General features: G+C 33.3%; 1 protein-coding gene across 2 annotated transcripts in view; it reads left to right on the top strand.

Moving 5' to 3' along the window:
* Positions 1-12,926, top strand: part of SHOC2 (SHOC2 leucine rich repeat scaffold protein) — an 87,781-nt gene that overhangs the window by 58,979 nt on the left and 15,876 nt on the right. For both annotated transcript variants that reach the window (XM_025880753.2, XM_025880752.2), the window contains exon 3: positions 6,461-6,598. In XM_025880753.2, coding sequence (XP_025736538.1) covers positions 6,461-6,598 — 138 coding nt within the window. The remainder of the gene's footprint in view (positions 1-6,460; positions 6,599-12,926) is intronic.

Here is a 12,926-nt window from a genome sequence, read left to right as displayed (position 1 = left end):
TTGCTTCTCTATTTACCCATCACTTTTTTTATTTTTTAAGATTTGTGTTTTTAAATAATCTCTACATCCAATGTGGGGCTTGAACCCACAAGCCTGAGATCAAGAGTTGAATGCTCCAGTGACTGAGCCAGCCAGGTGTCCCCTACCCATCACTTTGTGTATGTGTGTACACCTCCTACTTTTTTTTTTTTTTTTTAAGTAGGCTCCACAAACTCCTGACCCTGAGATCAAGACCTGAGCTGAGATCAAGAGTCAGACGCTTAACTGAGTGCCATCCAGGTGCCCCTATATACCTCCTGCTTTATGCTTACAGCATTCTGCTTTTATCTATTTTTATGTGGCTCTTAATTTCCCAGGATAGATTTTGTTTTTTGAGGGCAAACATTATTACATTATTATTGCTTTTCCATAAGGCTCCCCTATATCTTGTAAAGCTATACTTTCAAAATACAACCACCACCACTACATACCTATTAGAATGGCTAAAATCCAAAACACTGACAACACCAAATGTAGATGCAAACTCTTACTTGTCACTGGTGAGAATGCACAATGGTATAGACACTTGGAAGACAGTTGGCAAATTCAAAGCTAAACGTAGTCTTACCATTACAATCCATCAGTCATACTCCTAGTTATTTACCCAAATGAATTGAAAACTTATGTCCATACAAAAGTGAACACAAAATGTTTTTTAGCAGTTTTATTCATAATTGTTAAAAATTGGAAGCAACCAAGATGTCTTTCAATAAATGAATGGATAAACAAACTGTGGTACAACCATACAGTGGAGTATTGTTCAGTGATAAATGAACTATCAAGCCACAAAAAGACATAGAGGAACCTTAAATGCATATGGCTGAATGAAAGAAGCCAATCTGAAAAATGCTACATCTTACATGATTCCAACCATATGTAACATTCTGGCAAAGGCAGAAATAAAAGATCAGTGGTTGCTAGGGGCTCTGGGAGAGGGAAAGAGGGGTGGATGTGTAGGTGTGAAGCACAGGATTTTTAGGGTAGTTTTTTTTTTAAGATTTTATTTATTTGAGAGAAAGAGTGAGGGAGAGGGAGAGAAAATCTGAAGCAGACTCTGCACTGAGCACAAAGCCCAATTTGGGGCTTGATCCCACAGCCATGAGATCATGACCTCAGCTGAAACCGAGAGTTGGATGCTTAACCGACTGAGCCACCCAGGCGCCTCTAGTTAAACTATTCCATATGATACCTGTAATGATGGGTACACGATATTATATATTTATTAAGGCCCACAGAACTGGACAACACAGAGTGAGTGCTAATGTAAAATATGAACTTTCAGTTAATATTAATGTATCAGTGTTGATTTATCAACTGTAACAATGTATCACTTAATGGAAGATGTTAATAGGGGACACTGCTGGGAAGAGGATCTATGGGAACTCTGTACTTTCTGTGTAGTTTTTCTATAAACCTAAAATTGCTATAAAAATAATAAAAAACACTCTTATTACAGTTACCACCCCTTTCTTAGTCAAAGCTGAACTCTTTGCCTTAGCCTACAAGACTTTTAAGTGGATCTGACCCAGGGCTACTTTATCTCCTGCTACCTGATTCCTTAATCATGATTCTAGCCACATTGGCCTTCTGTTGTATTTTGAATTGCTCTCTTGCCTTATCTTTGTGCTTGCTCTTCACTCAGCCTGGAACATTCTTCCCCCAGAATTCTCATTGCTTCTTCCCTCTCCCATTATTTGGGTCTGTTTTCTTTCCTTTTTTTAAAGATTTATTTATTCCAGAGAGAGAATGAGAGAGAGCGAGAGAGCGCGCGAGTGGGGGAGGGTCAGAGGGAGAGAGAATTCTGAAGCACAGGTCTGTTTGCAAATGCTACGTCATCAGCCTTTTTACTTATTATCAACACCTCCAATCTCCTTCCCCCATCACACTTTTACTTTTATCTTGCTTTATTTTCATTTATAGCTCTTAATACTTCCTCACCTTGATTATATGTTAATTTGTTTTTTCCTTGTTAAAATGTAAGTTCTATGAAGGCAGGCATTTTATCTTTTTTTTTTCTTCATACTGTATCCTCATCCCCTAGAATAGTGTCTAGCACATGGTAGGTGTTTAATAAACATTTGTGGAATGGATAAATGAATGAAGTCCACGTTCTCTGTAGGCAAATGTGTGGGAAGTCAAATTTAAAATCAAAAGATGGCTTAGTGAGTGTGGAATATAAGTCATAAGATGCGTAATATTAATGGCTGATGTTACCCATATGATAGCATGATGCATTCATTTTCACTAAAAGATACATCTGCTCCACAGATAGGAAACTTTTGTTACGGCCAGAAAATGCTCTTCCACGAACAGTGTAGAAGAGACTGCTAGTCTTTACCTCTTTGAATCTCCCTTTCTTCTCTTTGAATTAAAAAATGAACAAAAATGAAGAAAAATCACAAAATACAAATGTATAAAGTAGGAAATAAAAGCCACTCTTAAACCCAGGCAGAGGCAAGTCATTTTTAACACCTTGGTTATTATCCTTGAGAACCATTTGGGATGGATTTAGATACATATTTTTATCATATTTGAATTATATAGAAATAGCACATAGTGTATAAGATTTCATGAACTGTTTAGATATTTAATATTTAAATATCTTACAAATTATAACTTAGGCTCTTATCCTGGCACAATGTCTAGTACAGAATTTGTCATATATTCACAATTTTCAAATGTTTTTAATTATTTGAATATGAACAAGAGGAGCTTGGGCAGTTATGAGTGTTACTCTGAAGAAGAGAGATCTTAAACTCCTCTCACCGCCAGCACTAAAAATGTTTTGTTAATTGCATTAAATAGAAGTTTTGGATTCGTTTTGAAAATGCTTTAGATTTTCATGGAAATTATATATAAATGACAAACTTTCTGAAGTTTATTAGACTTTTTGGACTGAACAAAATTTAAAGTTCTGAAAATGTTCTTCATGGGTCTTAAAATTTATATGTGGATTTTGGGGAAAGTCTAAAATAATTTTCAGATTTAACTCCCAATAATATATATAATTTAGTTGTGAGTGTACTGTATTTCAGGTACTAGAAGACCAGATTTTAAAATCATGCTATATTTTGTGTGCTGTTAAAAAAATTAAATCCCGTTTCCTGAGCTTTGAGCATTTTCAAAATAATTGAGGGATTACTAGACTTTGAGAAAGAAGTATTAGTGTTATTAGGTGACACTCTTCTTAATGTGTCAGTATTACCATGATTTCCTGACTTTGCAGAGAGTTGTATTGCTGGAGGATAACTTTCTGGAGAAAATATATGTTTAAAATAATCCATTGCCGTGTGGTGATTTACACAAATCAAAAAGATTTAACTTATTTGAGTCTAGTGATTATTTCTGCTTTTTAAAAACATTTTTTAGTTTTAATATTAGATAGTCATATGCAAATTTCCTAAAATGTTAGTAACTAATTTGTTTTTATGTTCAGAGGAATCAAACTGGCATCCTGAATACTGAAAAAAGCCCACAAATGTGTTTAGTAACATGTTTTGTTCTGTTTTAACCTAAGAATTAGTTGTTAGCATTTAAGCATTAGAAGATTTTATTTGAAAATCTGCATTTCCAGCTTTGTTTGAAAAATGTGAGGATTGGACAGTATTGAACTTTCTTGCTCCAGTGTAGCAGTGATTCTCAACTGAGGGTGATTTTGGCAGTGTTACAACAGAGGACATTTGTTAATGTCTAGAGACACTTTTGGTGGTTATTATTTGGGAGGTGCTATTGGCATCTAATGGGTAAAAGGCTAGGGGTGCTGCTTATGCCCAGGACAGCCTCGTAGAGCAAAGAATTATCCAGTTCAAAATGTCAATGTACTGAAGTTGAAAAGTCCTGCAGTAGAGCAATAATGGATCTGTTGTTGTTTTATTTACTTGCCTCGACTCTGTACACTTTTGGATTTGTGTATCTTTCTTTAGAGTAGTGGAGGTTACTTTTGTAGGAACTGAAACAATTTCAAGTGTATTATTTATTAGAAAAGATGGCAAATTCAAAAAAATGTTTTATTACTTCTGGCTTGAAGAGAATTAGAATCCAAATTTTATCTTCCCCTGTTATCTTCATTTATTCTTTAAGTTAACATGATGCTGTGTACTAAGCACTGTACTAGACACAGAGGAGATAAGCAGGTATACAAACTTGAGCAATTGTTATCTTTTGGAGAATTGTTCCATTTACCAGTATGTAATTTAAAGGAACTTTTTGAAAACAACATGCAGTTGGGTCTTTTTTCTTTTTTTCTTTTATCCTCTCTGACAGTCTCTTGTCTTTTATTTGGTGCATTTAGATTATTTACTGATTTAGTTGGATTAATATCAATTATATTTGTAACTGTTTTCTATTAGCTGAACTTGTTCTTTCTTTTTGTCTTCCATCATTTTTTTTTGCCTTATCTGGTTTTAATTGAGCATTTTATATTATTCCATTTTCTCTCTTCTTAGCATATTGTTTATACTTTTAATTTTGTTTGTATGTATGTGGTCATCCTGGAGTTTACAGTATGCATTTACAGCTAATTATAAGTCCACTTTCAAATAATGCTATGCCACTTCATGGGTAGTGTTGTTACCTTATAACAGAATATTCCCAATTCCTCCCTTTTGTCCCTTATAACATTGCTGTCATTCATTTCATTTATCCTTAATCTATAGTCATCTAATATATTGTGGCGATTAATACTTTGAACAAACCAGTATCTGTTACTTAAGAGTAAGGAAATATTTTATCTTTATTCCTTCTCCAATGCTCTTCTTTTATATAGATCCAAGTTTCTAACCTATACCATTTTCCTTCTTTTGGAAGAACTTTTTAGTATTCTTGTAAGACAGGTCTACTGGTGACAAACTACCTCAATTTTTGTTTGAGAAAGTCTTTATTTTTCTTTTACTTTGAAGGATAATTTCATTGGATACAGACTTTTAGATTGGTGGGTTCTTCTTTCAAGACTTTAAATATTTCATTGCATTCTCTTTTTGTTTACATGGTTTTCTGAAAAGTCTAAATAATACGGTTTTTATCCTTGTTTCTCCAAAAGTAAGGTGCTTTTATCCTCTAGCTTCTTCCAAAATTTTCTCTTTTCCTTTGATTTTCTGCAGTTTGAATATGCAATGCCTAGGGAAAAACAGGAGGGGATTTTTCATCTATACCCTGAGAACCTGGGTGGTAAAGCACAAGGGTCCAATTTCTCCACCTCCTTGCCAACATTTGTTATTTTCTGTTTTTTTATTATAGCCATTCTAGTGGGTATGAAATGGTATCTCATTGTGGTTTTGATTTGATTTTTCTGATGATTAGTGATGTCGAGCATCTTTTCATGTATTTATTGGCCATTTATGCATTTTTTTGGAGAAATGTCTATTAAAGTTCTTTGACCATTTATAAATTGGAGACTTGTTGAGTTGTAAGAGTTCTTTTATTTTGGATATTAATCCTTTAGTAGATACAGGATTTGCAAATATTTTCTCCCATTCTGTGGGTTGTCTTTTCACTCTTTTGATAGTGTCCTTTGATGCACGTATGTTTTTAATTTTGATGAATTTCAGTTTACCTATTTTCTCTTTGTTGCCTGTGTTTATAATAATATGGCTTAATAATGTGCCCTAGACCCATTTTTCAGTTTCATGCACTTGATTTGCTCATCTTACTTTTTCAGTATTTATAACTAATGCCTTTAGAGAAAAAGGAGTGTCATGAGAGAACCAATGTAGCTGTTACAAATTATGAAGTTTTTGAACTGTATGTTCAAATAAAGAATTCTGCAAGGAAGAATGTTGCAGAATAACAGAATAATCTAAATTGCCAGTACAGCTCTTTCAACTAGAATGAGGAGAAATATACCTTATTTTCTATCCTTGTGGAGTACTATTAAAATCTAGGAGCAGTTTTTGATTTATAAATCTCACTTTGTATATTTATATAGCATCAGAACATATGCCTATTTGAGGATATATATTTTGAGGTAGAAGATGTCTGTCAAATTGAATTGAAGATGAATCTGATATTGTGTTGAATTTTAGTTAAAAAATTAGTGAGCTCTACTTAAAGTATGGAATATACAAACAAATGTGGTTGAATTGGTTATTTAAAACTATATATATAATACTAGTTGGCAGTCATTTATATTAGTAGTCATTTATAATCAACATTTTAACTTTATCAGATGTTATTTTCTTCTTTCTTTTTTTATTGAGGTATAATTGACAGATAACATTACATTAGTTCCAGGTGTACAACATAATGATTTGATATTTGTAAGATGTCATTTTCTAATAAGTTTTAGATCTTGTGTTTGACTTTTACATTTTCCAGAAAGGTATAATTATAATATAGAAAATGAAGTTTTTTTTCTTTCTTTCAGTACTATTTAATATATTCTTTAATAATTCTTGTTAAATTTTTATGTTGGTCAATTTTACAGGTGAATTATGTAACCTCATTACGCTGGATGTAGCTCACAATCAACTTGAACACCTCCCAAAGGAGATTGGAAACTGCACACAGATAACCAACCTTGACTTGCAGCACAATGAACTGCTAGACCTCCCAGATACTATAGGTATGGGTGACATTGATAGTCATTTATAGCTACTTGGACATTCAAAAGACTGTTTTTGATCCATTTCTATAATAAAAGTTAGAAGTTAAAATGCGTCAAAGTAGTAAAACTTTTTATTTCCATTTCTTGGTGAAGAGAATAATTAGGTTTTAGGAAATGAGTTCAATCAGATTATAAAGATAGAATGTGGAATATTGAATTTTGAGTATATATTTTATTATAACTCTGCTTAAATTACAGAATGGGTGCATTTTCTGTTTTTTCTTATTTCAGAATGTTACATACTATTATATAGGGTGTGGTCCCTTCTTTACTGAAGCAAACACACTGAAAAATAAAACCACTGCTGTTTAGTCTTTAAGACATGGGGAATATAGCTTAAAGCTTGTTCATCTCTACTGTTGAAGGGACTAAGAGAAGAGATGTCTTGAAGTATGAAATGTTTTTCAAATACTTAGCCAGACTCAAAAGCTGAAGTGTGCTTATTGTGATATGTTCTATATTTACACAGTCTTATTTATCTTTCTAAAAGTCCGTAAATGTATAGAAACAGTAAAGGAAATTTTTAAAAGTTTGAATATCTTTTTAGTTACTGGTGTGTTATAAGCATTGTAATGTTTATTTAGGAAAATTACACCTGTACTTAATTTTTGTAATTCCAGTAATGAATATTTATGAGGTTCTTTTGTTACTGTATCATAAGAGGCCTATGATGGTGAGATCTTTTTCCAGAAGGATTTTCGTTTGTTTCTTTCAGGTACCTAAGGGGACCACTTGAATCTATCTGTGTTCTAAGGTTTGAAATTTTTCTGGTCCCCCAGGTCATTCAAAGGTAGTCTGTAGACTGACTGAAGGGCTATTTTACCTCTGGTTTACCCTTAGTGCTAGGGTGCAGCCCTGTAGTATCCCAGTTGATATTGATTTGTGGACTCCCCTCCCTTGCCTGGTTGTAGATTTTGACTCTTGGCAGAAACATGCCTTATCAGCTGTGTCTTCCAGTTAGAGAAGCACTCTTAGGACAAAATTTTGTCCATTATTTTGCTTATTTCTTGGGTTTCCAGCTGGTTTCTGGTCTGGTAATTAGTCATTATCTTGTTCGCTCTCTGTTTTTGTTTTGGAAGTGTATTTAACTTTTTTCAGTGGGAGGGTTTGTCTGAATTAGCTAGTCTACCATTACTTGAAACAGAAGCAGTTGTAAGGAATTTTTTGTTTTAAGTTACAGGACAAGTAATCTGAGACTTCTTTAGAAGGATATAATAACTAGCCATTAGAACCTATATCTTCCTGATTCTTGGCCCAGAATTCTTTATATCACATTACTGTTTGTAGTGGCAACAGACTAAGTATTCTAGTTAACTAGTTAACTGCATTAGATTTATTTCTGAAAGGCAAGATGGTGTATAACATATAGTTGGATTATAACATATAACATATAGTGGATTATTCTACTATATTCTTAAGAATTTTACCAAATTTCCTATATAAATAAAGGAATTGGATTTCTGGATCAGTAGAGACTGAACACAATTATTTCTTGCTTTTCTATCTTAAAATCTATTGAAATGGCCAGGATGAACAAAGTGACCCTAGAAGAAAAAGAGCATAGAAAAGATATGTGTTGCATTTATAAAACGTGAACAGACTGGTGCAAAAAAGAAACAAAGAATACATTCTTTAGAAATATCTTTGCCATATAAAGTTCAATTTAATGGGAAATACTGTGTAATAGAATGAACACATCCAAAGACCAAAATAGCGATGTGTAGGATAAGTGGAAGAAGTCTGTTAGAATCTAGAACAAAAAGACAGAAGGATACAAAGTGAGTGATGAAGAGTCATGAGAGAAAGGACTAGAAGTTCTAGAAAGAGAATACAATGAAGAAACTAAATAAAATACAATTTTATAATCTTTTCCTGAACTTGACAAAAACTCAGATAATATGGTTGACATTGCTTACCAAGAAGACATAATGAAAAAAGATACATTCTGGTAGAAGTTTTAAAAATTAGATTTACTTAATTGCTTTGAATATACCATAGTAACATATAATGTTATAAAACCTGTTCTTTGTCTAGTTTCAATTTCTGGGTAATGCTGGCCATATATAATAAGTAGGAAAGTGTTCCTACTCTTCAGTTTGGGGAACAGTTTGTATAAAATTGGCATTATTTCTTCCTTTAATATGTGGTAAGATTCATCAGTGAAGCCACCGGGGTCAGGAATTTTCTTTGTAGGAATGCTTTTAAAAACAATTTCAATTTTGGGGCACCTGGGTGGCTCACTCAGTTGGGTGGCAGACTGGATTTTGCAGCAGGTCATGATCTCAAGGTCCTGGGATTGAGCCCTGTGTCGGTGGGGAGTCTGCTTGAGGATTCTCTGCTCCTTCCCCTGTGCTCTCTCTCTAAAATAAATAAATCTTTAAAAAATTTTCAATTTCTTTAATAAATACAGAGCTATTTAGATTGTCACTGTTTTATTTTTTAAAGATTTATTTTAGAGAGAAGGAGGAGGAGGGGCAGAGAGAGAGGGGGAGAGAGTCTTAAGCAGACACTGCACTCAGCAGGGAGCCCTACATGGGGCTCCATCTCATGACCTTTAGATCAGGACCTGAGCTGAAACCAAGAGTTGGAGGCTTAACTGACTATGCCTCCCAGGCACCCCTCACTTTATTCTTGGGCAGACAGTCATTTATGTCTTTCAAGGAATGGGTCCATTTCATTTGTCACATTTAATAGGCATAAAATTGTTTCTAATATTCCCTTACTATTTTGATATCTATAGAATCTATCGTCATGTCACTTCTCTCATTCCTGGTATCAGTAACTTAGATCTCTTTTTTTCCTATCATCTGTCTGGTTAGAATTGTATCAGTTTTATTGATTATCTCTAAGTTTTACTGATTTTCTATATTGTTTCTCTGACTTTTATTTCATTGATTTCCACCTTGACCTTTATTATTTCCTTTTATCTGTTTTGAGTTTTATTCTTTTTTAGTTTCTTGTGGTGGAAGCTTGAGGTCATTGATGTGAGTTTTTTGTTTTTTCTTGAGTTTTCTTGAATTATGTATTGACATATTTAGTTTGTGTTGTATGATCTTACATTGAAGATTTCATCTCATGTGCGTTTAGTGCTATAAATTTCCCCTTATGTACTGCTTTAGTCGCATTCCACAAATCCTGATATATTGTGTATTTCTTTTCTTTTTTTCAGAATACTTTCTAATTGACTTTTGTTGAGTAGAGTGACATAGATGAGGCAATCAGTGGATTTATTCTACTACCTGTCATTTTTTGTCTTTTTTTCCCTCCTAATTTTTGTCAGATACACTGTCGGGACATGTAACATTTATGTTATATCTTGTTATGCTGATCTCTAGTTGTTTTTAATGTTCATCAACAGTCCTGTTGTCATAGTTGCCCCAGTCATCTCTTGGTTGGCTCAAGTCAATCTTACAGTTTTCTCAGAAATGGTTCATAAATAATAGTTCCCTAGTTATAGAATGTTTGTAACCTTTATACTTGAACAGTTTGGATGGATGTAAAAATCACTGGGTCCAGCTTTGTTTCCTTGAGCATCTTAGTAGAACTAAGAGGTAGTTGTACTGTCTTCTGGTACTGAATAAAGTATGAGGCCAGTCCAGTTTTTTCCCATTTTAAGTGGACAGTCTTTTTGCCTGGCCACCCAGAGTACTTTCCTTTATTTCTGAAATTCAAGAACTCCATTATATTTCTCAGTGTTGATTTTTCAGAGTCCATTTCCCTGGGATACTCTGAGCCAATCAACATATAGGTTTAATTTTGATAGTTTTATATAGTTTATATACTTTATAGTTTCCTTGAATTACATAGACATACTTAGTGTTGTATGTTCTTACATTGCAAGATATGTCTGTAAGTTTTTTTATTTTGAATAACCGATTAGTTACAACAGTAAAGGAGAAAAGAAAGAATAATGCATAATCTTTTTTTATGACATTAAAGCACATAAAAGCATAGTTGCTTGGTTTTAGAAAGAACAATAAAGGTTGTTTACTGCAAATCAGACGGGAACCAAAATTAAAGATGCTCGAAATGTTATAAAGTTAATATTCTTATCCCTCTTACCAGTGCTTATTCACTGTGTATTTGTTAGGATTATAGATACTAAACACTTTATTGCTCCTTAAGCATATCAGGCAAGTTCTAGCATCAGGGCCTTTATACTTCTTGGTCCCTCTGCTTAGGACTCTTTCTCCTAAATACCCACGTAATTTCCTTTACTCTTTCAACTGATCAAATGGATATATATAGGACATGGTCATCAGTCAGCGCTGTTGTTTCTCTCAAATAGTCCAACAATATTTTGTTTAATATTTTATACATGTGTCTGAATCTGTGTTGTGTCAAATAACAATGAAAGGGGGATGAAATTAGTACAAAAATGAATAGCCCTGACAAACAGAGAAAGTATAGGTGGTGGTGGATGATAAAAATCTTCCATTTACTAGGACTAGGGTCATGGTTTTTTGGATTCACTTCTTCTGACAAAGGGTGACTTCTCCATGTATCCTTCTTTCTCCTGGCTTTCTTAATTTTATATATTTCACTTCTGTCAGAATAACTGTGTTTTAAGTATGTTTATTAATATGAAAACATTTGACTTCATTATTAATCTGTTGTGGTTAAGATGTTATCTCAAAATAACATAAATGCCTTGCTTCTAGAACATTCTGCATGATCAAATTACAAGTATGTATTGGAAATCAGTGAGAACTGAAACATTAACAACAAGAAAATTGTAAATATTTTTATTCTTACATGCTTTGATAGTTGTCAACAAATGGAGTATTTATAGCTGTTATTCCAAATAATGGCAAAATGAGTAATATTTATTGAAATTTTTATAATATTGTCATTTATTGTATGCCATGTATATTAAAAATTCTTTTGCCTTTTCCATCTCTCTTATCCCCAGTATTTTGATTGTATAGCAGAAGGCTGAGATTTGGTGAGAAATTCAAACATTTGGGTCTTGGTCTATTATAAATCCCAGTAGTCTTAATTGATTGACATTTGAGATTCTCCCTCTCATTTATCGGAGAAGAGAAATTCACCCAAAACATTTAGTGGTAAACTTTATTGGAACATAGGTCTGCTGATATTTTTCCTATTCTACTTCTTGAAAAGTATAACTTAAAAAAAAAAAAAAATCCACACCTATCCTGCACAGTTGATGTAAGTCCCACAGCAGCTGCCCTACTCTACTTTCCCTGGACTAAAGAAACTTGCTCTAAACTCACAATTGAAATGAGATGTTTCAACTGTCACCTGACAATCAAATTTTCCAAAAATCATTTTACTCCCTTGCCTTTTCTTTTTCTTAAAAGTAGACTGAGATGTTTTTACCCCTTTCTTTATTTAACATGAACACTCCTAGAGTAGTTTCTCACTCCTTGGCAGTAATCACTGCCATTTACATCCAGGCTGGGCAGTGCTAGGATCACTGACAGCTCACAGGATGTGGAGAAGAGGCAGAAGGAAGTAGGGAGGGGACAGCTGGTTGTAGTTAGGTGAGAGAGTACTTCAAAACATATTTATACTTTCTCTGACTTAACCATTAGTCTACCCTGTTGAATAAAATGTATGTTCTCTTTCATGTAAATATTTTCTAATTTAAGAATCAGTTATGAACTGTAGAAAATGTTAAACTTCATTACAGCATTCATTTTGTTTCAAACTATGAACTTGATCTGTTAAAGCCTTCCGTGATCTCTGGTGATTTTATGAAACCAGGGGTAGGGGGAGGTAAGAGGTCTCATGTAGGAAAAAATATTTTATTTTCTATTTCTTTTCAAATGAGATTGAGAAATCTGCAACAAGACCTTGCCTTCAAGGCTGGAGCACAGAACAATTCACAGAGGTCTTTTGTTGCACTGGGCTCTGAAGAAATGTTACAGTAATTATGGTTGTATCAACAAGTAGAGTTTTAGTAATTAGGTTTTAGGTAATTACAGTGCAGCTTCATGTAACAACTTTACTAGTTTTCTTTTTAATGGTGGCATTCTTTTGGGTTTTTGACATTAAGAATTTTTATATTGCTTGCTTTTCAGTTTGCTTTCAGTTTTTTTGGTTCAGTGTTTCTGGGGAAAAAAGTACCTTTGACATTATTTTCATTTTAGAACCTGTGTACCTTTTCTTCTGATTTTTTTTGCTACTTTGTTAAAATAAAATTAAGATCATTTGAGTTAAGAGTTTTACTCAAAAGTTAAACTGAATTAACCTAAAGATACTGATTATATTTGCTGAAATTGAAAGCATCTAATTTTAATTCATAGTCATTTGATGTTGC

Source organism: Callorhinus ursinus, unplaced genomic scaffold (assembly GCF_003265705.2).
Source record: "Callorhinus ursinus isolate GAN/ISIS: 27379988/994484 unplaced genomic scaffold, GSC_fseal_2.0 scaffold20, whole genome shotgun sequence".
NCBI classification, from domain to species: domain Eukaryota; kingdom Metazoa; phylum Chordata; class Mammalia; order Carnivora; family Otariidae; genus Callorhinus; species Callorhinus ursinus.
The sequence above is the reverse complement of the archived record's forward strand: the minus strand, read 5'-3'. Positions and strand labels throughout refer to the sequence as shown.